Source organism: Aplidium turbinatum, chromosome 2 (assembly GCF_918807975.1).
Source record: "Aplidium turbinatum chromosome 2, kaAplTurb1.1, whole genome shotgun sequence".
In the NCBI taxonomy this organism is placed as follows: domain Eukaryota; kingdom Metazoa; phylum Chordata; class Ascidiacea; order Aplousobranchia; family Polyclinidae; genus Aplidium; species Aplidium turbinatum.
Window position 1 is genome coordinate 13,295,580 of NC_137473.1, and position 23,785 is coordinate 13,319,364.

Consider the following 23,785-nt stretch of genomic DNA (forward strand, 5'->3'; position numbering starts at 1 on the left):
TAATAACGGGAGCTATGAAAATCACAGAGCCAAAACATTTCACAAGATAATACCCATGTGTATTGTGCGCATAGAAATTAAATTTTTTCCCAACAAATTTATTGAAATAAAGTGTTTGAGATGAAAAAACGTCAGAAAGTCGGTTTTTGTTATAATGTTCCGAAAATAGCTTTGAAATTGAAATGTTTAAATTATAACATAGTCATAGAGTAATGCTAAACTAAACAAAAAATTACTTTTGCTCATAAATATAAGGAATTTTTGGGCGTTTTTACATTTCAAAGTAATTGCACTAACATTATGATTGCACTAACATTAAATTATATATAATATCTAGCATTGCACAAAACTGTCTAGCCACATGAGACGAAATGCTTATTGTGAAGGGCAGGAAGGTAGAAAAATGACCAGTGTAGGTTTAGAAAATTTGCAAAAAATAAAAACTAAAAGTCAAGAAATTTCACATTTCTAGCATAATCATTTCCTTCTGTGAAATATTTCACTACTAGAGTGGGACGTCCTCATAAAACCCGGTGTCGCTACAGATAGGGTTAATGTCCAATGCTTCCTACAGACATGAGGGTCTTTTCTTGACACGTATCTACCCCAGTTAAATAAAAACCACGTCGTATTTACACGATTTTGGATTTAACAACCGATGGATTTCAGAGATTTAATATTAGTACAAGAGCAAATGAAATACAATTTCACAAATAACAGCACCTGACTGTTTTGTTTAGCCTCTACGTTTTCATTATCTTTTCATTGTGCAATGTAACTGCACGATTTTGTTACAATGAGCTTTAAGGACAAAGGCATGTTGCAAATATACTGTTCATGATGCACAGTACATAGTTACTGTATAGTAGGAATTGTATGTGTCAGGTAGATCAGAGATCGATTCCAGGTCGGGTCAAACCAAGACTTTAAAAACGATACCGATTGTGTTCTTTCTTGCGTAACGCAGTGAGAATAAGTTGGGTAATAATGTGATGACATCGTAAATCTGATGAAAACCCATGAGTAAACCCCATGAAAGTAAAAATGAGCCCTGTCGCTCAAAAACCTTAGCTGTTGTGGCCCGACAATAAAAAAAACATAACATTATTGTTATGTTTCTAGCACCGGTTGCAAAATTCATCTGATGAAAGTAAAAGCAACAACAAACGGGTTGATTTATTGCTTCACTGACGTTTCGCTCATCATGACAATAACTAATTGATGACAATAACCGAATAACTAATTAAATTTACAAAGTCATATACTGCAGTGCGGTTGAAGGCAAAAACAATGAAACACTCATTATTTTAAAGGTTTGCCATCCTATGTCAATACAAAAGCTTGACAAATTTGTTAAGCGAATTTTAGATTTATCATGGGGCTAGTTTTCAATGAAAAAGTTACTTCCCAAAGCAAATTGGTCTTGCACTAGGCTGGATAGCCAAACCCAAGTGAAAGAGATAAATCGTGAACTAATGACTTTTTAAATTGCAGGCAATTTTGGTTAGAGCTAGATAAAAACTCTGCAGCAAGTGCGTGTCTTAACTATTGCGTTAGCAAATTGCCTCGTCACAATTGCACTGCCATGGCCGATTATGACAACTACGACAGTCGTTCCAACAAGGGCGGAGATGGAATCCCATATATGAGAAGCAGTGAAGGGATTGTCAGAGTTTGTATAATTGTCGTTGCCTGCATAACGTTTTCCCTGATAGCCCATAGCGGATTTGGTGGAGTTATCACATGGATAATGGCTGCTTACATCATATCTTTCATTATATCTTTGCAATCTTACTTTCTTCTGGCGACAAACGTGGCATCAAAAATGAACTGTGGATTTTCCTACTATGTAAGTATAGAGAGAGAGAGAAAACGTTTATTTTGTCTGTTGCGAAAATAGTGCTGTAGGCTACAATGATAAACAATACGAATAAAATCGTCGTCGTCGGCTCCAGCTGCTCGTGTTCGAGCATTTTGTGATTTTGTGTTAACTCTACATACAAAATATCTCCATTGGATTTCCCATAACACACAACTCTTCTTCGATACAACCTAGTTTCTTTTTCGATAAAATTTTGTTTCGACATAACTTTCTGCCATATCAACTGTCAAGTTTATTATCATCTATTGTTCTTTATTCTTTGATTAGATTATTCAATTCAATTTATTTTTCTTTGTCGGAAATAATTAATTAAACTACCATTCAACGTTTTATAAGCAGAGAAAACTTTTTCTCAAACCGTAGAAAATTTCATTATCAGATCACCGCTTCAATGCGTGATGGAAATCTACAGATAAATCTGCATCAAGCATTGCAGAGTGCAAAAAACAGTGTTGCAGAACGCGTTTTCGAATATTAAATTCTCATCAGTGCAACTACGTTTATGAACGCAATAACAACGGTTAAATTTAAACTCAATACAATACATTACAAACATTATAAGGACATATTCTCAGTGTTCAATTGAATATTAATAAATCCAGAGACATCAGAAAATCACTTCCCGCATGCAATTCCAGACCGACATTACTCGCTTAAAGTTTTTTTTTGTTAAAACAAACTTAATGTTCAAAGCAAAAAAGCCATCACAATGAACATCTACCGAAGTATACTAATTTACAGTACTTAGATAAGCACTGAAAATTAATAGACGGTATTGTTATTAATATCAATTCAATATGATTTCAGTGATTATAATACAATGTAATACAGTAGCGTATCCAATTAATTAGCGACGACCTTTTAAAGTACACGTTAATTCGAACGAACGATTTCCATCACGCATTGAAGCGGTGATCTGATAATGAAATTTTCTACGGTTTGAGAAAAAGTTTTCTCTGCTTATAAAACGTTGAATGGTAGTTTAATTAATTATTTCTGAAAGTTCCTTGGTTTCATATTATCTGAATTTGTCGGAAAACTACAGCAATGATAAAGTTACTAATAGTTTACGGGAATAAAACCAACAAAAGGAAACGGTGGCAAAACCAAAGAAGTTTAAAATGTGCATGCGATGTAAATTTAAAGGATAGGCTTACGTCGATGAAAGTAAATTTAAGCACGGCTATCAAACCTAAAAGATTAAACAGGCATTCTAACCATTTTGCTCCTAACTGTCAAGTGTTCTTACAATCAGTTGTTTTCGCAGACCGTGGATGTAAGTTTGTCCATTTTTTGCTTCTTCCAAAGCCTGCTGGCGAGTTTAGTTCTTGCGATGTATACAAACTCACTCAGCCCAAATGAAAGGATTGCGGCGGTTGTACTGGGCTTTGTGTTGACGGTCTTGTACGCAATTGAAATATACTTGCTTTACGACGATGCACCTGAGAGCTTTTGTAAGTAGCTTGTATAAAACGTTTCTGACTTACAATTAGGCCTAGGCTATACAGAAATCAACAATTTTTGTATTCTTAAGCTGGTAATTGAATCTTTCTCCTTCAACAAAGTCATATTGTCCAGCGCAGCAACAGATAAGCTTATAGACTGTTTGTGGTACGGTATTCGTGCGACTGTTCATTCTCATTTTTTAGGAGATTGGTGGATCAAGCGAGTCTGTATGCTCACAATCAACTGCATGTGACTCTTTAATGGAAGAACTGTTTTCAAAAGTGAACTGCTTAAGTGCACACCGTAGCCTACGAATCGAACCAGCGTGTTTCTATCTTGGCATTTTCTGTTCTTAAATTCTTACGTTTACCCAAGAACTGAGCTAGCCGGTTGTTGCAAATTGTTTTTTTTTCGCGCAACGCTCAGAGTTTGTTACAAAAGCGACAGACTTTATTTCTTTTTTCAGACTATCTGAGAAGCGCCAAAGGGATTTTAAAGATTCTTATTTGTGTTTTGGGATGTGTCGCATTTGCTCTTCTTGGAGCTTCTGGATTTCATTGTTACCTTGAAACGGATGGATGTGATCCCGCCAGAACATGGGCGTTTGCAGCTTTCATCTACTCCTGGGCCGGTAGCGTCATTCTTTTACTCCTCAACGTGATAGGGTTAAGCAGAAAAACGTCATTGTTGGAAAGGATTGACTTTTTTTGGTCCATTTTTGCCGGACTAAACTTTTTTATTGCTGCCATTGTGGTAGCTTGCTATATAAAATGCATATACTTTGATAACTATGAATGTGGAACACGTTTGGGATCAGTTATTTTTGGATTTATTACCACTGTTTTGTACGCAATTGAAGCTGTTTTGCTCAACCAATCCTCTGACTTTCTGAAGTCTAAAAATAAAGTCACAACTGGAACATAGGCTAAAGAGGTCATACGAATATTATAAATTAACAGTCGCAATATTGCAAACTACTACTTTTTCACTTTGTGTTTGAGGGTTTATTGTTTATATTAACTTACAAATGGAAGCATTTGGCTTAAGAGTCAGCTGTGTGTGCCAATTCACAACCACCAACTCAGCAATTGAAGTCTCACAAGACAAAGCCGAGGTGCAAAATGATGCGACACCAGTTGATCTGCTTCTGTCATAACATGCACCTTGTGGTCTGTAGAATTTCAGCACGAAACCAAATTTATCATTGCAATTTGTGACGTTGTCTGTAAACAATGTAAATAAGTTGCTGCATGCAACCTTCCAATGTTTTTATGACGCTGTAAATTACCTTGTTTTGTTTACAGTATTGGCTAAATGCTATTTTTGCACCTATTTCACTCTGTGACGCAACAATAACAATTTTTTGAGGAAAAATAATTTCAATTGACGTAGCAAAATGTCAAGACAGATTGTCAAGCGCTCAAATGTTTTTTTATGGAGGTCAAAACCTAAACAAATCAGCCGTTTTCAACATTGATTCAACGTCTGCAGACATTGAATGAATCAATGCTAAAAATGGTTGATTTGCTGTCTGGGAACTAAGATTCAAAGATCATGCCTCCGATTCCCGCTTGTCGGCCATCATCTGTACATGTTAACATGTGACATTAAATTAGGGTAAACCCAACTTGTCCAAAATGTGATAACAACTTTTTAAGTCACTCAGACATACGATTCTTGTGTTTTTAGTTTGTGAAATTCGTTAGACTGACCCAATTCGAAAAATTCAAGGAGACCGAGTGGTAAGATAGACCCAGTAAGGTAGGCACAGTAACTAGCTTATAGTCAACACTTTATATAGGTTACAAAGACAAATGGAAAAGCAAAATTCACTGGTCAAGATTAGGCCACTAAAGCACAAAAACATTCGGCAGATCGACGGCGTAGCAACGTTAGCCTATCACTGTGGTAATTGCTTATGTAACACAACACTATGTAACAAGAACAGTAGAATTATTCGTCAGTTCGCCGAATTTGTCACATTTTTTTCGATCCAGGGCAAAATTCCTATCTTTCATGTACATTTCAGTTCGTTTTATACAGTACCTCTAAAAAAAAAACAAATAGAACTCCTAAGAGTACAAGGTGTTTTTTTCGTTCTTAAGCCCTTTGAAAAACTTTCGGGCCCCTAAAATGATCTCGGGCCGAGGTCTAAAACCACTCCCAGTCAACACTACCGCACACAACATGTCTAATAAGCGCGATGAAGGATTTTATTATCAATCATACTTCCGACAAATGGAATCAAAGAGAAACATTTTCTACGTTTTCTTACAACTTAAAAACAAAAAGAATAAAAGAACAAGACAGGCCTCGTCATGACAGGCCTCGCCAAGACAGGGCTGGGTTGCGGAAACGACTTAAAAACACTATTGCGTAGGCTACGGGGCTTTGCTCAATAAATGTTGCATGGATAAACCCAAGTCTACTTATCGTCTTGTAGTCAAGTTTATACAGAGAAGTCGTAGCCCGCATGGAACTTTTTGTATTTGCAGTCGTTTTCTCGTGTCAATGGCCGCCACTTTGCAGTAAGATAGAGAGTTGAGAAACGCTTTGTAATGATAATGAATAGAAACAGAAATGTGGCAGCACCAATAGCTTACAAAGCACCTCAAAGCCAAGAGATTGATTGCAACACGTTTTGAGTTGGCTATTTGAAAATACAGACATTCAGAATTTACTTTTCAGCAAATTGAGCCAAGATTTGAGTTGTTTCAAGTTGGTGGTAGCAAAACCTGTCGTCTTAACCACCAAGCCAATGCATTCGTGATTAATGAAGGCAATGATAAAGGAAATAACCCAGTTAGCAAATCATCATTTTATACATGATTCATGCAATGTAATATGAAGGATTTTGCTGTCTAGGGGAAGACAGTAGTTTGGCAGCTGACTTGAAGTATTCTATTGTCAAAAAAACGTTGCTAGTTTTCTGCAAATCAACGTAATAGTTACGATATCAAAGAGTAAACATTTCAAAAAATACAGTCGAAGTTGAAGAAATTCGAAAAGTAAATTTCCTTTTAACTTTGAAAAAAAAAACGCTAAAATTTAGTGCAGATAAAATTTGGGTCCCATCTTATACCTACTGTATATAATTTTTTTTTCCAAAAAAGAAAAGGATAAGGAAAAGACGCACAGCTAAAGAAAGCTTTGTGGGCTTGAAACCCACCGATAGGCATCAGGCACGTTTGTTACCAGTTACCACACAAAGCTTTGCCACCTTGTTGGGTCTATTGGCGTACTGCCGTATCGTATGTTGCAGCTGGTACTTTCCCTTTTCTCCCTGACACTGCTATGACGAAAAATAGAAAGATAAAAATAAATTTTTAACTTGAGAGGAAAATTTGCCAAAACTTTGAAGAATAGGTAGACGAAGAAGAAGAAGCTAGGTAGATGAAGAGAAAAACACAATGTGTCTATAATTGTTTGTTAACTAAATTAATTTTTGATGATTTCCAATTTCTGTACTTCCAACTGCAACGAAACAGAATAACCTACTAGAATTTTGGAAATTAATTGAGTTAAGGGTAAAATGCTGATTAAGAAGTGGGAGGCTAAAAAATATCATGATTAAAAACAGAAAGACACAAACACAACTTATCTCATGCTTGAACAAAATTAATTAAGTTGTTGATTGCAAACATTACATGAAAGTAAATCATATACGGTATACTATGCGTTAAAGTCATCGTAACTAATGGTGCTTAATTGATTATTTTTTTCAACACAAGCTTAATGCAATAAGTTTTTTAACTGAAGAAATGTGTCATCTGAGGCGTTGATTTTATTAATAATGAGTTTGGAAAAAAATATTATATTTGATCCATGTCGCCATGATTTGACACAAAATTACAATTGGTGCATCCTGTCGCAATTCTACCTTGAAAATGCAAAAATTTAGCAACAAAAAATCACAAACCACATTACATCATGCTGTTAAATCATACTGATTGGCTGAGGTTTGGGGTCATAAGCGGTCACAAAATTTGAAGGGTCACTTAAGGTCACTTTTCGGTAAGTTCAAATTAACTGAGAAGACAGGATATGCATCAAATGAGCGCAAAATCAATATTTTTGAGCACGAAAGACTCTCTGAGTTTACTGTATCTAAGGTTTGCAGACGTAGAATCATTAAAAGTAACACCAAATTCCGCCAGCTGCACTTTACTGGAACAGAAAGAATGAAAATGAGAAGTAAAACACTAAAAACTGACACGTCACTACAATATTGGCAGCTCAACTCCCACAAGGGATCACCATTAACATCCCTATAAAAACCACTTGACATACGTCGTGTCAACGCAATTACACCACCACTTTGCATATAAAAAAGAGTTCAAATACAGGCAGATGTCGGAATGACGTCATTAAGTAACTAAACCACTGAAACGAAACCAAAATTTTTGTACGCAACGAGTGTTTGGCCCAAGCCAGTTAGTTAAAGTTAACGCCACTCGTGATAGCCTTGCCACAAACTCATACACTTTTGTATTAAGTTTTATTGGACATTGTTCGATGAGACCGATTCTACAACTTGCAAATGAAGTCATCAAAGAATCGCACCCTCTTCCTACGTCGAAGAGTCCGCTTCTTCATCAAAAACACCATCCGGGATTGTTCTGATAAATTCTTGGAGGAAGTCGTTCTCTGAGTCCCAAATTTCTCTTAAACGCTCCCGTTCAGAGACATAGACAAGTCACAAACTTGCTTGACAAGCTGCTGCCGCCTGGCTTCCGGGTTTTCCTCCAAGACCAATAGGATCTCATCACTGTACTTTTGTACAAAGCCGTACAATTGCAACAGAGCGGCTTGTGAGTTGAAGTCTTGCGAGTGAATCTGAAGGAAAAGCTCAAAATTATGACGAGTAATTATGATGGTATGGAGTTTGGCGTTTCATGGACATTAGTCTGAGTACGATATTTCGCAAAGTAAACTTAACTTGGTGAGAAAATCTGAGCAAGAGCACCCGCTGTGATTGTTTCAAAGCCCAGCAAAGGTTTAAACAAGAGAGTGGAACTGAAAATGACTGATATTACTTTTCAACAAATAAATATTTGTATTTTTACCGAAAACCCCACTACATTAAACCTCAGACATTTTATTTTTACTCAAAACCCCACTACATTAAACCTCAGGCATTTTATTTTTACTCAAAACCCCACTACATTAAACCTCAGGCATTTTATTTTTACTCAAAACCCCACTACATTAAACCTCAGGCATTTTATTTTTACTCAAAACCCCACTACATTAAACCTCAGGCATTTTATTTTTACTCAAAACCCCACTACATTAAACCTCAGGCATTTTATTTTTACTCAAAACCCCACTACATTAAACCTCAGGCATTTTATTTTTACCCAAAACCACACTACATTAAACCTCAGCCATTTTATTTTTACCCAAAATCCCACTACATTACACCTCAGGCATTTTGAAAATCGAAAATGTTGAAAATATGAAACACCTTATTTAAAATGCTAAGCAACAAAATTGCTATGCAACAACAACTTCTGAAACCCAATTACGGATAAGAGAAAATGTTATCAATCAACACGTGTTTTGCAACGTTACTTTTTGAGCTTGTTCCGCACTAAACCGATTTCAAATATGATGAAATTGCAGGATAAAAAATACGCATCACTGCAAATGCAAATGACAATCCAAATGACGAACAAGAAATAATGAAAAACTCACGAAAGATTCGTTCTGCAAAAACTCCGACAGGTCCCTTGCGTTGAGGCGAGGCATGTTCGATATATCGTAAAAATATCTGCATTGTAAAGATGGCTAGTGTTAGACAAGCAGCTGAACGTGCTAGGGAAGAAAAACTTAGGGTTGTGTGGTCGAGTTGTTAAGAGCGTCTGACCGGTGATCGAAAGGACATCGGTTCGACACCAGTCAAAAGCAACGCTCCACACAAAATTGAGATAAAGTGTTTACAATATCCAAGGCTAGGGATTTTTAAATCACGGAGTATATTGAGAAGAGTGTTAAGGCTTTAAAGGGTTTCTTCTCTGGAGACGGTAGATTTTCGTTATTTATTTCAAATAAGAAAAAAAAGAAGTGTTATTTTTGATGTGGTACAAAAATATATATATTCAATAAAAGCATTCTTTGTATAATTATTAATTAATTATTCTTGTCTGCTTCAAGCTTGCAATAAGATAAGCGATGACTGATGAACAATTATCTAATAAAGTAACATCTTACAGCCTACACTGCCTCAGACAATGCAAAGCATTCATGATTGCGTCGAAACGAACAGGTGAGTCTAAAATGAATGAGGAACCGAAGTCAGACAAATTTCAGGATATAAATTCCTAACCAAAACACCACAACCTACCTTTTCACCCACTTCCGGTACTCGGGGATTTCTCTGGCGTACAGAAGCTTATTGGAAGGGGAGTCTTTGCCGAGCTTGTACTCAGCAGTCGAGCAAGAGTCCATGAACGCTTGGGCTATGACGGAGAGGTAGCAATCGACAATGGGAGATTTGTGAATGTCGTAAACAAACTCAGGATTCTTTATAAGATTCACCCAGAATCGAAGAGGCAAACTGGAGGAAATACGAAAAAGACTTAAGCCAGTGTAATAGTTTCGTCATTTTATCATTTAATAATGATGTTTTCAGGATAACTTGACAATTCTTTTAGATTACAATAAATAATGCCGTGAAACAACACGACAGATTGATATTGCCCTAACTCAAACAAACAAACAAATACAAGGATGTGACACTTGATTATTTTTATATACTGATTCTATTTGAATAAGAACCTTCTGATGGCCCCAATAAGGGTGAAACAGTTTGAAAAGGTTTCTAGTGAACATTAGTGGCTGTATTTGACGAGATAGTGTGATAAGTAGAGATTAAGTAGAGATCATGCTAAACGTGTGTTATAAGCGTTTAAGGGGACACTGATGGAATATCAATTTCAGCACCGCCCTTAATAAGTGGGTCGAAACATGTGCTTAACGTGTGGAAAACCCTACATATTTATTACTGTATATGTCCTTGGAAAGAATATGAAAATTACCATCAAAATATGGCACTTAAATAGATGAAAAGCGTTTTTGTGAAAAATAAATGTCTAAAAAATGTAAAAATTTTTCCACTTTTTAAATTTTTTTACTACCGGTAGAAAAATTTAATGAGTCTCAAGGGAGACTTTATATCATTCCTAACTTTTTGCTGGTATTGTCGCCATCCCCTACCAATGAGAGATTTTCTTTCGCAAGTGCATATTTAAAAAATAAATAAATTTTGAATTTATGTATTAGAAAACTTGATATATTTGAAATTGTTTTTTAAATTTAAGTAAAACTACACAGAAATAACAAAAATCCTCTCTTTGATCACTTTTCCAGTATAATTGATGATCATATGATCATACACATACAAAATTCCATGCCATTCTGACAAGAAATAAATGAGTAGGCCTAGTTGAAAACATCAAAAAATGACTTTCAAAGAAAACAGCACTTGAAAAACACCCAATAAAACACAAGCTACATTACTCACATTTATAACAGTAAGTTTTGACACACAAAGACATTGAAAAATGGAATCAAAATTATACCATATGCAGAATCCTGATGAAATTTACTGCTTTTCAGACACAAAAAAAAATATTTCCATCAGGAGCGTCCCTTTAAACATAAATCAAGAATCATTCCGATCAAACGAAAATGGAAGATGCCGTACTCGAGTTTCACCCTTGCTTGGGATTATCAGTGGTGCATATCCGATTAACTATACGTCTTGAGCGGGAATCGAACTTCCAACAATAAATCAAGAAATGTCACAATAATTGCAGCCATGATGCTGGCCTGGGTTTACAAACCACACGCCCTTGAAAGCTTAAATAAACATGAACACCTTAGTAATACCCAAAGATTGACTTCTCGTCCCTCAATCTCAATCTTCAACAAGTTTGAATAGGACAAAAACATAAGTACACTACAATGCTCACTTGCACATGACCTACAAACTCAACTATTCTTACTGTGCTCAACAATGTTTTCCCTTTCGGCATGACCCTTGACCTCTGACTGATTCTCGTACTGTTCTGTACACGTCATCTGCATTGTCCTTGCTAACTACAGCATTTGAAATTGTTGTTAGAACATTTCGACTTTCTTCTTTGTAAAGTAAAGGTGTTATGCTCTGCCTTAAAATGCATCACTTACAACCTTCCATATCAACGGCCAATATCTTAGCCTTCACGTTACATGTGCAATTGTACTGTATATACAATTACAGTAATAGACAAAAGTTCTGTTCGGAAGGTCCGCAATGGCAACAAGTGATAAAAGTGCTACAATGCAAACAGTTGCCAAAAGTATGGGGAGACACCACTCACCAATTACTCTTCCAGGTGTAGACAATTTCAGGGTCGGTAATGCCCTGAATGTCCGCCTGGTGGTCTAGGAAGTCGAACATGTGCTTGATTGCTAATGGGAGAACGTGGCCACGTTGGGAAACACTGAAAATAGTCTCGAAAAGGTCGTCCACGTATTTCTGAATCGTACCCTGGGGAAAGACATGGATGAGTTAAAATGGCTCGTGAGTTTTTCTAGTTTTTGCCAAGAACAAAAGTTTAAAGCGGCTGAAACCGCTGAATAGCGTCAAAAGCAATCACTGGACACTTGAATACTTTTCAGCTTAGTGACTACACTGCACTTAAAGTTGCGTCTTTTATAGACTTCTTCAAAAGCTAGAAATGACGGTTAGATTTGAAGAAACATTGCATTGCTTGATGGGGATACATCAATGTTTCCCCATCAATCAACAAGTGCAAATTAAATTTGGCAACACTACAAAAAGCGACATGGATACGAGTGAAGTGTGCCAACCTTAGCTGTCAGCAGCCTGGCCAGATAGATTTCCGAAACCATTTTGCTTCCTCGGTCAATAGTTTCGCTTTGGTCTTGATCAAGTTGTTTTGCCTGAAACATGATTAGAATACAAGATCTTGTATTGCTCCTGATTTTTCGACATCAGACGCAGTTGGCTACTTTTTCTGACAAGGACGCAACGCCGTCCCAGAAACGTTTGAATTTATACCGTCATTGGTTTTATTATTGTCTTGACAAACTATAATAATAGAGCTATAATAAACCATAATGTTATAACTATAATAAACTATGGTTTTAGTTATGTTAATAATAACGGTTACTCAAACAAATTTCTTAGTTGCCGATCACCCGTCTATGCTAAATTGGGATTTTAACAGTTGACTTGAAATTATGCTCACCAAATGCCACTGTCTGATTCCGTCCTGAGGGAGGGTAGGGGTGCCAGATCGGCTCGATGTTGCCTGCTTCTGGCGGGGGAGACTGCCCCCATTTCCTTGTTGGAACAACCTAACCAAAGAAAAATGATCTCTGTACTTGTTGCATTGAAAAGGTGCATTAGCGGATGGCATTGAAACAAAAATCTGAAGTATTATGTTAGACCATTACAACTAAACAATTAAAAGATGATGTTTTTGGTAATGGTCATTTTTAGGATATCTTGCTTCAAGCATGTTGTTTACATTATATATAGTACTCTTTAAAGCCATGAAAAGTCTTGTTCGGAAGCTCAGCACTTCAAACTGTCATTTGGCATTTCAGGAACATATTTTTGGTAAACCATTTCGAAGTTGTGGTCTCCAGTCTTTAGAACGATTGGTGCAATCAATTTTTTAACCCAATCATATCAACCTGTTGCCGCTCCCATTGCGCCTCAGTAGGTGTGAACTTGCTTTGGAACCAGCGGAGGCTACAGAGTAGTTGAGGACAGATTGATCTTTGGATGGAATCAATGTAATTTCTGTGTTCGTCTTGACCTGTGGTCAACGTTATAAAAACGTTACTTTCAGTCGATGAGATGAGAAAGTCGCTCAGCTATTTCAACCAAGAGCATAAAACTGATATTGTTTAAGGTATTTTCAAAAGTCAAGATAACACTGCATAATGCATATTTTAAAAAAATCAGTGAAACTGCTTGGTCAAAATTGACCGAGATGGCTTGAATTTAGATTATATTAAGACTGGGTCAAACATTTAACCAGTTTGGTCCGTGAAAATGCTTTCGTTGAAATATAGGCGCTATAAACATCAAACTGAAGTTGAAAATAGCATACGGTACGAAATTACAGGTAAAAAAGCCCAAACTTTGCATTCATTCGGCGTTAGCTCAACACTGAGCGTCAAAAACTTTAAAATAAGCAAACTTGAAAAATCTTCCTCCGGTTCTACCTCGTAGTGGGCGAGGGTGTTCACTTTCTTCCACTCCGCCTCCACATTGGAAGAGGAATCCTCATCTCGGAGCTTGAGTCTTGATAACCGACATTCTTCAAAAAGAAAAAGACTTATTGACACAGAAAATACAATCCTATCCAACTAGCATTTGGGTCACATATCTGACAAAAATCGAAATACGCAGCCCAAACTAGCAAACGCCCTGTATAAATAACATCATCAATGCAATCCGTATAATGGCTGATATGGCAATTCACAAAATTACAACTCCTCGGTGAGGAAATACTACTACTGCAGGGACACTATCCCATCACGGGAATCACCGTAATGTGATCAAGACTACACGAGTACCTACAGCAAGATTTAAATAAAAGAAGCAAGCGTGAAGCTCTGCTTATTCCGTCAATCTTTATATTTATACCGTAGATGAAGTGTATTTTACTGTAAAGCACATACTATTTAAAGCAGCAATTAATAAATAATTAACAAAAGACCTAAGTCAATGTCTTCTGGATGAGGACGGATGGAGTAAGGGTGGTTCATGTAAACAACATCCAGGACCTTCCTTTTGACTTGGGAGATGGAGTCGCAGCTGAGGACTTTAACAGCACACTCCGGCTGGTCGTGGTCTCCCAGGTAGTTTGTGACGAGAAGAGTCTGCAAAGGACGGCAAATGTTAATAAAAAGAAAACGAACAGGATTTGAGAAAAGAAAACAACAGCTCAACAAGGTGAGAGAAATTGACTGTAAATTTTTTTGCAAACAGTAAATTTGCAACGTAAAGTATTAAAAAAAAGCACAAAAAAAATAAAGTTTTACCTCAAAACATGAAAAAAATCAAACTGTATTTTGCACAGCATCGTGAGTAGAAAGAGAGAGAGAGAAAAACTTTCATTCCGTCTGTTGTGAGAATAGTACGGTACAAGCATATCAATATGAAAAACTAGCATCATATAACAAATTAAATTCCACAACCGAGGAAATCAGCGGATGACTACATCAGTCGTCGAATCAGTTGCTTTCCGCAGCAAAGATAAGTCTATCTCTCTAAAAAATGCAAAAAACCCAAACTATCAAATCGCAACAACTGAAGGCGTACGATAGTTTCATGGTCCACTGTCTGACGAAGGAGTTTGTCCTCACTCAGCGAGTACCGGGCTTCATTGGTGAAGGCATCCAGAGGACCTTTGTCCACTTGCTGCTTGATCGCCCGGAAGAGAGTGAATAGAGGCTCCCCGGCACATTCCTGGAGAGGAGAACGTTTAGTTTTGAAGATGAGAGAGTTTATTTACGTAGATAAAACGTCAAAAGGACGCAGTGGATAGAAATATGAATTATGTGGCGGAGTAAAATTAGTAATTCTTGAAAAACGATGAAAAATCATCTATAATAATAGAAAGTGACAAACCGCTGGTTTCTCACTTTTTAGAAAATGTAACAGAGGATACTGGTGACGTAAAGCAAATCCTTCCGACAGAGAAAAAGCGTTACTTTGATGAAAGAAATCAATTTTAAAAAATTTAATGATATTTGAAATAAGTGATAAGCACTGGATTTGAATAGGAATTTAGAATTTTTGTAAGCAAAATACAATTTCAACATCAATATAATCAACAGTGGCTTAGAGATACGGAAAGCATTTTCAACAAATACTTACCACAACAAAACCGTACAGCAATATGCTGAACCAATGAGTCAGCATTTTCTCGGCGACTGACTCAGTTCTTCTGAACAACAATTTGGGCTGACCCCGACTTTCGAAATTCCTTCGAATTAAATCCGCCAACAAATCTTCCAAAATTCTACGAAAAAGTAAAAAAGAAAAGAGGTGATAGACTGAAATTGCAGAGCAGTTTTTGTTTAAACAAAAATTATTACATTCATTGTATCGGCTACATGGTCGTAGTGAGAGCTCTGGCGCGACAATCTAAAAGGAGCACTGCTTAAAGCAAGCGGCTGTATCTTTGCCAGGACACTCAATGACATGCCTGAAAGTGGACTTGAAGATTGGCTTCCTTGCCTTCCGTCTACTAATCTAAACCTTCAACTATCGGGCGTAAGCTTGGACATGACGACAATACGTTCATCTGAAATTTTAATCCTACGCTTTTTATCGCTAAATATTACACGAAAGAAAACATCACTTCTTACAATTAACAGTCAGTCCGCAGTTGCTAACAATTGCCACAACAATTTGCAACAAAAATACATATTATAACAACACTTAGACGAATTGAGGCGTAGACGTTAAAGTGAAGCTTCTTTATCGACAACTAAAATGTTGCTTACTCTGTCGCGTAAGGAAGTCGGTTCTGAAGAATTATGAACAGAAGTCCGGCTACTTGACCCCTGAACAGAAAAAAAAAGCATTAGATGTTAATTAATAGCAAAAATACGTTACAATTGTTGAAGGATTCAAAGGAATATGTAGATTTCTTATTGAAACTTTGTTGGTATGAATGACTGCGAAGCATCAGCTTACTTGTCTTTCATGGAAAAGGAACGCTGCCTCTCGGCTGCTTTGATGAAGGAAAGAAGAAAGATCTTGTTTTCCAACAACTGGTTGAATCTATCCATCCCCACCCTACTTCTGGGAGCCAACAAGTCCCGGTGGCTGTTACGCGAATCTGTAAGAATGGCCATGAAGATAACTGACGTAAAAGTAAAATAACGTAACAACGTAAAAGTAAAATAACTGACGTAAAAGTAAAATAACGTAACAACGTAAAAGTAAAATAACTGACGTAAAAGTAAAATAACGTAACAACGTAAATTATTTTAAAAATACATCAAAATGGCATTTTTTTGGTTGTACGTATAAAACACAATACCATTTCTTTCCATGGTGTGGGACAGCAGAAGAGTGTGTTGGCGCTGGGCTGTGACGGGGTCAGGAAAGAGAACCCGCATCAGGTAGTTCCTGTAATCCCAGTAGGGAATTCCTACTCCAGCTGCAAGCATGTCCAGCTCGTTGATGTCAGTCTGCAATTCCGCAAAAGCTGGAAAAAAGAAAAGATTTAAAGCAAGAATAATGAAGCAAAGACGATACTAGCATAGTGAGGCTGAGGAAAACACTGACTACATTCGTAGATAACAAAGCGTTCCTGTTTTACATTGTTTCAACGTCTGGAGACATTGAGACGATGTAAAAATGGCATATTTTGCCATCTTAGTGGATACTGTTGAATTCTTGATTCTAAAGCTCAGACTAAAATTGTTCCATATTATTAAACGATAAACCAAGTAAGCAAAAATATAATTTTTTTATTGCCAACAAAAGTAGGTGTCAACTGACTTTGTAAATTTTAAAGTTAACCGATCTTATATATCTTCCATTAATCTTAAATAAACCTCAGTTTTGTAAAACTCAATGAAACCATCTTACAGCAATATTACCAAACTATTGACCAAGCAAAAAGAGACGTCTCCTGATTTTGCAAATCTTAAGGTGGCCAAGAATCGAATTTAAAATTTAAAAGCAACAGTCACTCCAATCGAACCTTCCTTGCACACTTTGGCCACTTTCGATTCCATCACGTTCATCTGCATCTGGACGTTCCTCAACTCTTCCTCCCTATCTTTGGCGCGGCGACGATAAAACCAGACCCAGGCCAAGATGGCGGCAATCAACAGCAGCGCGAAGACGGCCACGATGCCAATCACGTAAAGCGGGAACTCGACGTGTTCCTGGTACTCGAGAGAGCCAATGTTTTGAGAATAGCCTCCGATTAGTACCTGGTGATGAGAAGGAAAATGAAGGATTTTTTGGAATGGTGAAAATGTCAAAAACATACGTACCCAGCCTGCACCACGTGTACATTCGGGTGGCCCTTAAAAACTTTTGTCTCTAATTTTGTATGTGCCAGGTGCTTAAAGTGTTCTATTTGGGGAATGGAACACTCTAGTCTAGAGCCAAATGGCGCCAACGTTCATATCCCATGAACCAAAAATGCTGAAAGGTTTATAATGGACCGAATTTTGAAACTTAAAATGCTGAAAGAGCTTGAAAAGTTGTCTGTGGGATTTGAACCAAGGCAAATAAAGATACATTTGGCCAGTTAGAAACCATCATTATGACGTTTTTTCAGTTACCAACCAAATAGTCATTTTTTAATTTATATGGTACAGTGAAGTCAAACTTTTCAAACTGTAGTTTATTTCAAGACCCACCACAACCGGATAAGAGCCCACTTCAGCAGCAGAAGCCTCGCAAGTCATCTGATCAAAGTCGAGTCTGGTCACGTTGCATTCCATGTCATCACCAATCATCACCCTCACTGTGGTGGGGTCGCATACGTAGCGGTTGGGGCAGAGATTTGATCCCTGAAATGGGTTTCAAGCTTTTATGAACGTTTAGGGAAGAGAAATTGAATTAGTATTTACTTTGCTAAAGAAAGGCTTCTTTATTTTACCACTTTCAGACAACCTCGTTAAAGCGACCTTGTTCGACAAAAGACGTTTGGTCGCAAGAGCGAGGTCTTGTCTGCATTAAAACTTCTGAGCACAACTTCTGGCTTTTACGTTACAAGCACTAGACTAGAAAAACATTTTTAAAACGTTAAAATGAGTTGTAATACCGAAATATAGATCGGGTCGCCGCGAAAGACTTTCACTTCATCATCGAAGGTGTTTAGGACGGGATTGGAATTGTAGGACAGCTTAGCGTTGTACCGTACCGAGCGCAATTTGCAGTCTGCGCTCTCGAGGTCAACCCAAACGTTCACCTTTTGATCTGAGTAAGAATGCAAAAAAATGACTTGATAAGGCATCGAACCACCGGACACACCGTTTTAGAATTTCGAGACAACGAATTATCTTATTGGGGTAAACAAAAAGAGGTTGAGTCTTCCTGCAACTGTTCCATCGGCCTGGATGCAAGGGAAGGGTTGTACAGTATAATTCGTTTCATTCGTCACCTCAAGGGGGTTAGAAAAAGTGACGAATTAGGCGAACTGGCGATTTATGCCAACAGGTCAAAAGTATAACGACTTCTTCCGGGACTGACGAATAAGGCTAACTTTTGAAGTAAACGATGACGAATATTGTACTGGCATTTGTTTGCTTCGTAATTAAAAACTTGCTTCACAGTTCAGTAGTCAGGAGTGAAGCGCTCCTCATTATGCTGTGGCTACCCAGCAGGCAAATCAGTCCCTTTTTCATTGATTCGAAGTCTGCTGGCGTTAAATCAGTGTAAAAAGAGACTGATTTGCCTGCTGGATAACGGACATTTGAAACAGGTAAATCTCGAGAAACAAAACAAAAAAACGTATATAACGGAAAAAAAACGTCAACCTAACGTTACCGGGAGATCTAAAGTAGTCTGCTTCTGAAACGTCAGGGGACTCGCAGAGAAGAGTTTCGAGGTTTTCCATGTAGCAAGGCTGCAGAAGACAAGAATGACTCGTTAATTTCACAATCGCGTGTGATAATATACGGCTTATAAAGTTTCGTTGAAATTTACAAGTAAACGCTTAAATTACAAATACAATGTTGTTGCCAGCTGAAAACTACCCAGACAACAAAATCCCTCTCTTTTACACTGATTCAACGTTTTACGGAAAACTGAAGAATTTTGCTGTCTGGGTGGATAACCAAATTCTAGGCTTTTCTTGTGAATATGTAATTACGTATATTTGCATGATATTTTCGTATTGGAAGTTTTTTTAATGTGTCGAGGCTTATGCCTACTATTGGCAAATTTAGATCAAGACAAGAAAACCAATCTTCGTGTCCGCTGGTAAGCATGTCATCAAGTGCACTGCTAACAAAACCGCATGCTCTTTGTGGGTGTCAAACCAGCGTCCTTTCGATTATCGATCTGATGCTCTCACCACTCGGAAACGCAATGGAATATGAAATGATCAAAAGCCACCAACTCACGGTAAGAGGCAACATACCCAGACAGTAAATCCGTCGTTTTTATGACGGATTTTGCTAACTGGGTACAGGCTAACACAGAAACACTTTCACAAGGTTTCTCAACAAGAAAATAAACATTTTCTGGACAAGAACTCACATTTTTAAACTTCTCTCCGTCAGGCAACGTCACCGTCACCTGAGGGTTTTGAATAAGATCGATATTGCGACCTTTGACCCTGAGGGGAAGTCCCCCGCTACGTAAGGTCACGCTCGGTTCAATCGATGAAATTGAAACGTCATCCACAAAATCGAAGTACATGTTTGCGATCCGTGATATCCCGTCGAAAGTAACCTTAATAGAATAAAAGGAACTGAGATTTAGAGATTGGCTGTTTCTCAGAGAACAAGCAAGTTTTTTTGACTATATTTAAATATTTTAGCTCTCCATAATTTTTTTTCTTCAATACATATTTTCAGATTCCTGATGAGGGCTTAAGTTCAGCAGAAGACGTTCGACTGTTAAAACTATTTGTAAATATGGAAAATATATTCGTATACTGCTCAACGCCTGTCTGTGGTACAAAAAAGAGAACTCTCTCTGGGAGGTGTATGTTTTTCAAGTGACAGTTCTCCGTTGCAAACAAGAAAACCAACGTTAATGTTAGCTTGCGCACATAACGTTCATTACACGTCGTCAGCAGTAAAACAATGTAAAGTGTTGAAATCACAATGAACAAGTCCGAAGAAATATCAAAGAAATCATTTGGGTCATTATCGTATGAACCCTTCCAGTCCAAGAGTAAGGACTTTGCTGTTTATTAACTTTGGAACAGTGATCTGGACCAGACCTAGGGCCAGTGATAAGTATCGCAGACAGCAAATCAATCGTTTTTTAACAATGTCAAAGTAAAGAATGGTTGATTTGCTGTCTGCTTAGGCAATGTGTTATTTGATCATCTAATTTGCGCAGAGTACAACCGCGGAGGCGATAGCCCACTTTAAAAAGACGTACTCGCGCAAACAAAGATCACGAAATGAAGAAGTGTAATGATGAAGAAGTGTAATGATGCGGCAATCGCCTTCGCATTAAACAGCTTAGCTGAAGGAATTGGAAAAAAAGAGGAACCGCAGAGCCTCCGTCTGGTTTTGACGTAGGCGGGGAACCATGCGCATCGCGATTGCGCCATATTCATGAAATCGAGAACTCTCAGAATACAAAAGAATGCATATTAGCCAAAATTTAACGCTATGTAACATCGTTTATGCAAGGTTTCTATTTGTAAAGTAACAGAGGATTAGTCGCATTTATTTATTGTCGGGTTGTTTGCCAGTTTGGTTTGTCATAACTACTCTGTTAATCACCCTTTGAGCTTTCCCAAGGTCAAAATCAACTATTATTTGCACAAACTAACGTTGCGTGACGTTTATCTGATGAAACGTGGGTCGCGTACCGTGAGACGTCTTTTAGTTGTGAATCGCTTTCCTCGGTTAAGAGTTGACAAAACAGACGAAGCAACCGCCTCACGTCGTCTCCTGTCTGGAGCTGTGCATTGAAGGCGGCAGGTAAGCTTGTCAGTCGTTCTCCTGAAAATAAAAATGGCGCAATTTTACTTTGTTGTTCAACGTTTTGAAACAGCAGCAAGTGACAGTATGGGTTCACCAATTTTTTCGAACAAAATGGGGGGTAAATGCGAACAGATAATAATCGAGGGTTGGATATCTGTTCATTCGATACAATGCACAAAACTGATCAGTTGACCAGCAATCTACTTCTACATGTAGTAGGCCAGTCTGCAGGCCAGTGTGAAGTAGGATGCATTAACTGGCTTTTGTTTTATACATAGGCTTACGCTTGGTGATTAAAAATTAAGTAGACCAGAAGGCAAGGAAGCCAATCTTTATGTCCACCTTCAGGAATGTTTTCAAGTGTCCAGCTAAAGACACAGCCGCATGCTCTTGAGCGGTGTCGAACCGGAGCGCTTTCGAGTATCGCTCTCACCATTGGGCTATGCAGCCGAGAATTAATTGGAATAATTATTAGCCTTAAAAAATAAGTTTGCGGCCGTCGTTTGACTTCTGTAGGCATTTCATCAATGCAAAAAAAGAACTGCCTGGCCAATTACGAATTCACACCAATTCTTCTACAAGGGGCGTCTTGCATGATGCAGACATAAAATTTAACATTACGTACAAGCGATCACTTATTACTGATGGATTCAGCCGTGGTATGTGCCGTCCCTGTCAGCAAGTTGCCATTTTAAGTCGTTTCGACGTTTGGCGACGATGAAACAATGCTGCACAAAAAATAACAAGTTGCACCAGCTTCTACCTTTCGACCACACAAGGTTTGTCGTCAACGTTGACGATAGCAGTGGTACCCGTGTCCAGGTGGTTCCCCTTCACCACGATGCTGGTCCCCCAACCTCGAAGTCCCGACGTGGGTTGGAATGAGCCGACTTTGGGGTCAACAAAATTGAAAAGCTGAAAGAAATCAGAAATATGAGGGATGCAACTATGACGTTTAATGGACGTCAGGGTTGCAAAGGGAAAGTCCGAATTATGCAGAAAACACAATTTAACGTTGAAAAGTTTTTTCGGCCTCCTAGTCAGCAAAGTTGCCATTTCACATCGTTTCAAAGTCGTTAGACGTTGATACGATGTAAAAACAACATTTTGCTAAATGGAATTGTTTTCCTTGGAGAACCCGCCATACCTCGGTAGTTGTGGTCGTGTACTCTTCGCCAGGCTTGCAAGAGTTGTCGCCATTGCCAATACAAAGCGTTATGGGATCCGAAACCACAGACCTGGACCTTGCCACGCACTTGGCTGTGCAACTGGAACAGAAGAAATAACAAATACTTGACGAAGCTAATTTAACCCACATTGGAAAAATAGTACATGTCAGACAGCAAAATTCGTTTGCAGACGTTGAATCAATGCAAAAAAGACTGCTTTGCTGACGGCTGGATCTTTGGTCTCGTTATATCCAAGGCACCCAAACATAATGCACTGCTCCGTCCAAAAGACTTTTATTCTCATTGCTACACAAACATTGAATGTTGCACAGCGACATCCTATACGAGAGTTGATTGGGAGCAGCAATCCTAGCAACGCAGTTCAATATTCAAATTAGTTTTTACTGACATTAATGCAACCTCTATAAACGTCGAATCAACGCAAAGACGGATAGATGATGTGCTGGTATATCGGTACCTTCGTTGTGTCACGTTTCACGCAAGCTTACGGATATCCACGTAAAGTTTGCGTGGTGCGTGGAATGTGAAACGTAACAAAAAGATTCAGAAGTGCGACAGTTTGGCGTATTACGTGACTTTGGACAAAGTTTCTGAGCCGTGTTGGCTGTAGTCCAGCTTGCAGTGAGTGAATGTTTTTCAAACGTTTTTCAAGTGAAGTCTGTTTCAAACGTTTAAGATTTTGCCGCATTTTAATTCCATTGGCATGATGGTAAATCGCTTATTGCAGCTGGTACTTTTTTTATCCCGACCACGATAGTTAGAAAAAAAAAACTATAACACTCGCTGGAGAAAGGTTGACCTTACCAGGTTGAATCCAAGACTATGCAATTGACACCAGCCACAGAAATCCTCATCTTCTGGTTGAGATCGAAGTTTATCCCTGTAAGGGTGATGGTGGTCGCGTTTCCTCCAAATGGGGCGGATGTGGGGTAGAACTGAAGGCACAGGGGTAATTTTTTTCATATACATAGAATTATAAATGGGCGTCAAAAAATTTACTGTCAACGCAGAAAAGATAAATTGTAAATCCTACACAAATTTACCGTTCATCGACGGCGGATGAATATGAACTGATGCAATTGAACAAGGAGGCAAAATAAAAATTTAGGGGAATGCATTGTGGAGTAGCACTTTTACTGTACATCAACAAGCACAATACATAGCGCTACGTCGCACAAAACAAGTACTACCCATCACATATAAAGCACGCTTTTTACATTAATTATGTCAAACAAAAATTTATTAAAACGAATCAAAAATATGACCCGCAAGCGAAGAGTTGCTTATTCAGGGAGAGATTATTACAGTTGATATAAAGTTGTGCTGTCCAGTTTCAGAAAAATCGTTTCCAACTTCAGTTTAGTAAAATATGGTTCTTTCGTTGTATGTTTAAATTATCTGATGATGGCTTAATCGAAGCCGACAACGCTCAGATAATTTATTTTCATCTTTTTGCGTTTGCATTAGAATTAACCCTGTGGAGATGCTTAGTTTGGCAGGCTTGTGGAACATCACAATAACTTTTCAACAAAAGCTTTGAGAATTAACGGCTTTAAATTTTCAAAACCATGCAACAAGAGATATGTGGAAT

General features: G+C 37.9%; 2 protein-coding genes across 2 annotated transcripts in view; one reads left to right on the forward strand and one right to left on the reverse strand.

Moving 5' to 3' along the window:
* The first annotated feature begins 1,515 nt into the window (after window positions 1–1,515).
* On the forward strand, window positions 1,516–5,418 carry LOC145786849 (myeloid-associated differentiation marker-like protein 2). Its single transcript, XM_082598592.1, has 3 exons — window positions 1,516–1,849; window positions 3,150–3,336; window positions 3,795–5,418. Exons 1-3 carry the CDS (start codon window positions 1,586–1,588, stop codon window positions 4,250–4,252), a joined length of 909 nt encoding a protein of 302 aa, XP_082454718.1. The 5' UTR covers window positions 1,516–1,585; the 3' UTR covers window positions 4,253–5,418.
* A 100-nt stretch (window positions 5,419–5,518) lies between these two features.
* Window positions 5,519–23,785, reverse strand: part of LOC145788338 (plexin-A4-like) — a 43,946-nt gene continuing 25,679 nt past the window's right edge. The window contains exons 11-33 of the mRNA XM_082600116.1: window positions 22,999–23,129; window positions 22,152–22,272; window positions 21,768–21,919; window positions 20,890–21,022; window positions 19,596–19,790; window positions 18,882–18,960; window positions 18,157–18,311; window positions 17,750–17,902; window positions 17,080–17,314; window positions 16,411–16,578; window positions 16,062–16,206; window positions 15,869–15,928; window positions 15,237–15,381; window positions 14,679–14,825; window positions 14,074–14,236; window positions 13,577–13,671; window positions 13,040–13,164; window positions 12,589–12,697; window positions 12,188–12,280; window positions 11,695–11,864; window positions 9,675–9,887; window positions 9,026–9,101; window positions 5,519–8,164 (exon numbers count right to left, since the gene is read on the reverse strand). Of these exons, the coding sequence (XP_082456242.1) occupies window positions 7,994–8,164; window positions 9,026–9,101; window positions 9,675–9,887; window positions 11,695–11,864; window positions 12,188–12,280; window positions 12,589–12,697; window positions 13,040–13,164; window positions 13,577–13,671; window positions 14,074–14,236; window positions 14,679–14,825; window positions 15,237–15,381; window positions 15,869–15,928; window positions 16,062–16,206; window positions 16,411–16,578; window positions 17,080–17,314; window positions 17,750–17,902; window positions 18,157–18,311; window positions 18,882–18,960; window positions 19,596–19,790; window positions 20,890–21,022; window positions 21,768–21,919; window positions 22,152–22,272; window positions 22,999–23,129 (3,234 nt within the window). The 3' untranslated portion in view covers window positions 5,519–7,993. The remainder of the gene's footprint in view (window positions 8,165–9,025; window positions 9,102–9,674; window positions 9,888–11,694; window positions 11,865–12,187; window positions 12,281–12,588; window positions 12,698–13,039; window positions 13,165–13,576; window positions 13,672–14,073; window positions 14,237–14,678; window positions 14,826–15,236; window positions 15,382–15,868; window positions 15,929–16,061; window positions 16,207–16,410; window positions 16,579–17,079; window positions 17,315–17,749; window positions 17,903–18,156; window positions 18,312–18,881; window positions 18,961–19,595; window positions 19,791–20,889; window positions 21,023–21,767; window positions 21,920–22,151; window positions 22,273–22,998; window positions 23,130–23,785) is intronic.

Bases quoted from the DNA above. Each gene is read 5' to 3' on its own strand.
- LOC145786849 (XM_082598592.1), top strand. From the start codon at position 1,586: ATGGCCGATTATGACAACTACGACAGTCGTTCCAACAAGGGCGGAGAT. The intron at 1,850-3,149 runs GTAAGTATAGAG...TTGTTTTCGCAG, and splicing joins ACTGTGGATTTTCCTACTAT to ACCGTGGATGTAAGTTTGTC. The intron at 3,337-3,794 runs GTAAGTAGCTTG...TTCTTTTTTCAG, and splicing joins CGATGCACCTGAGAGCTTTT to ACTATCTGAGAAGCGCCAAA.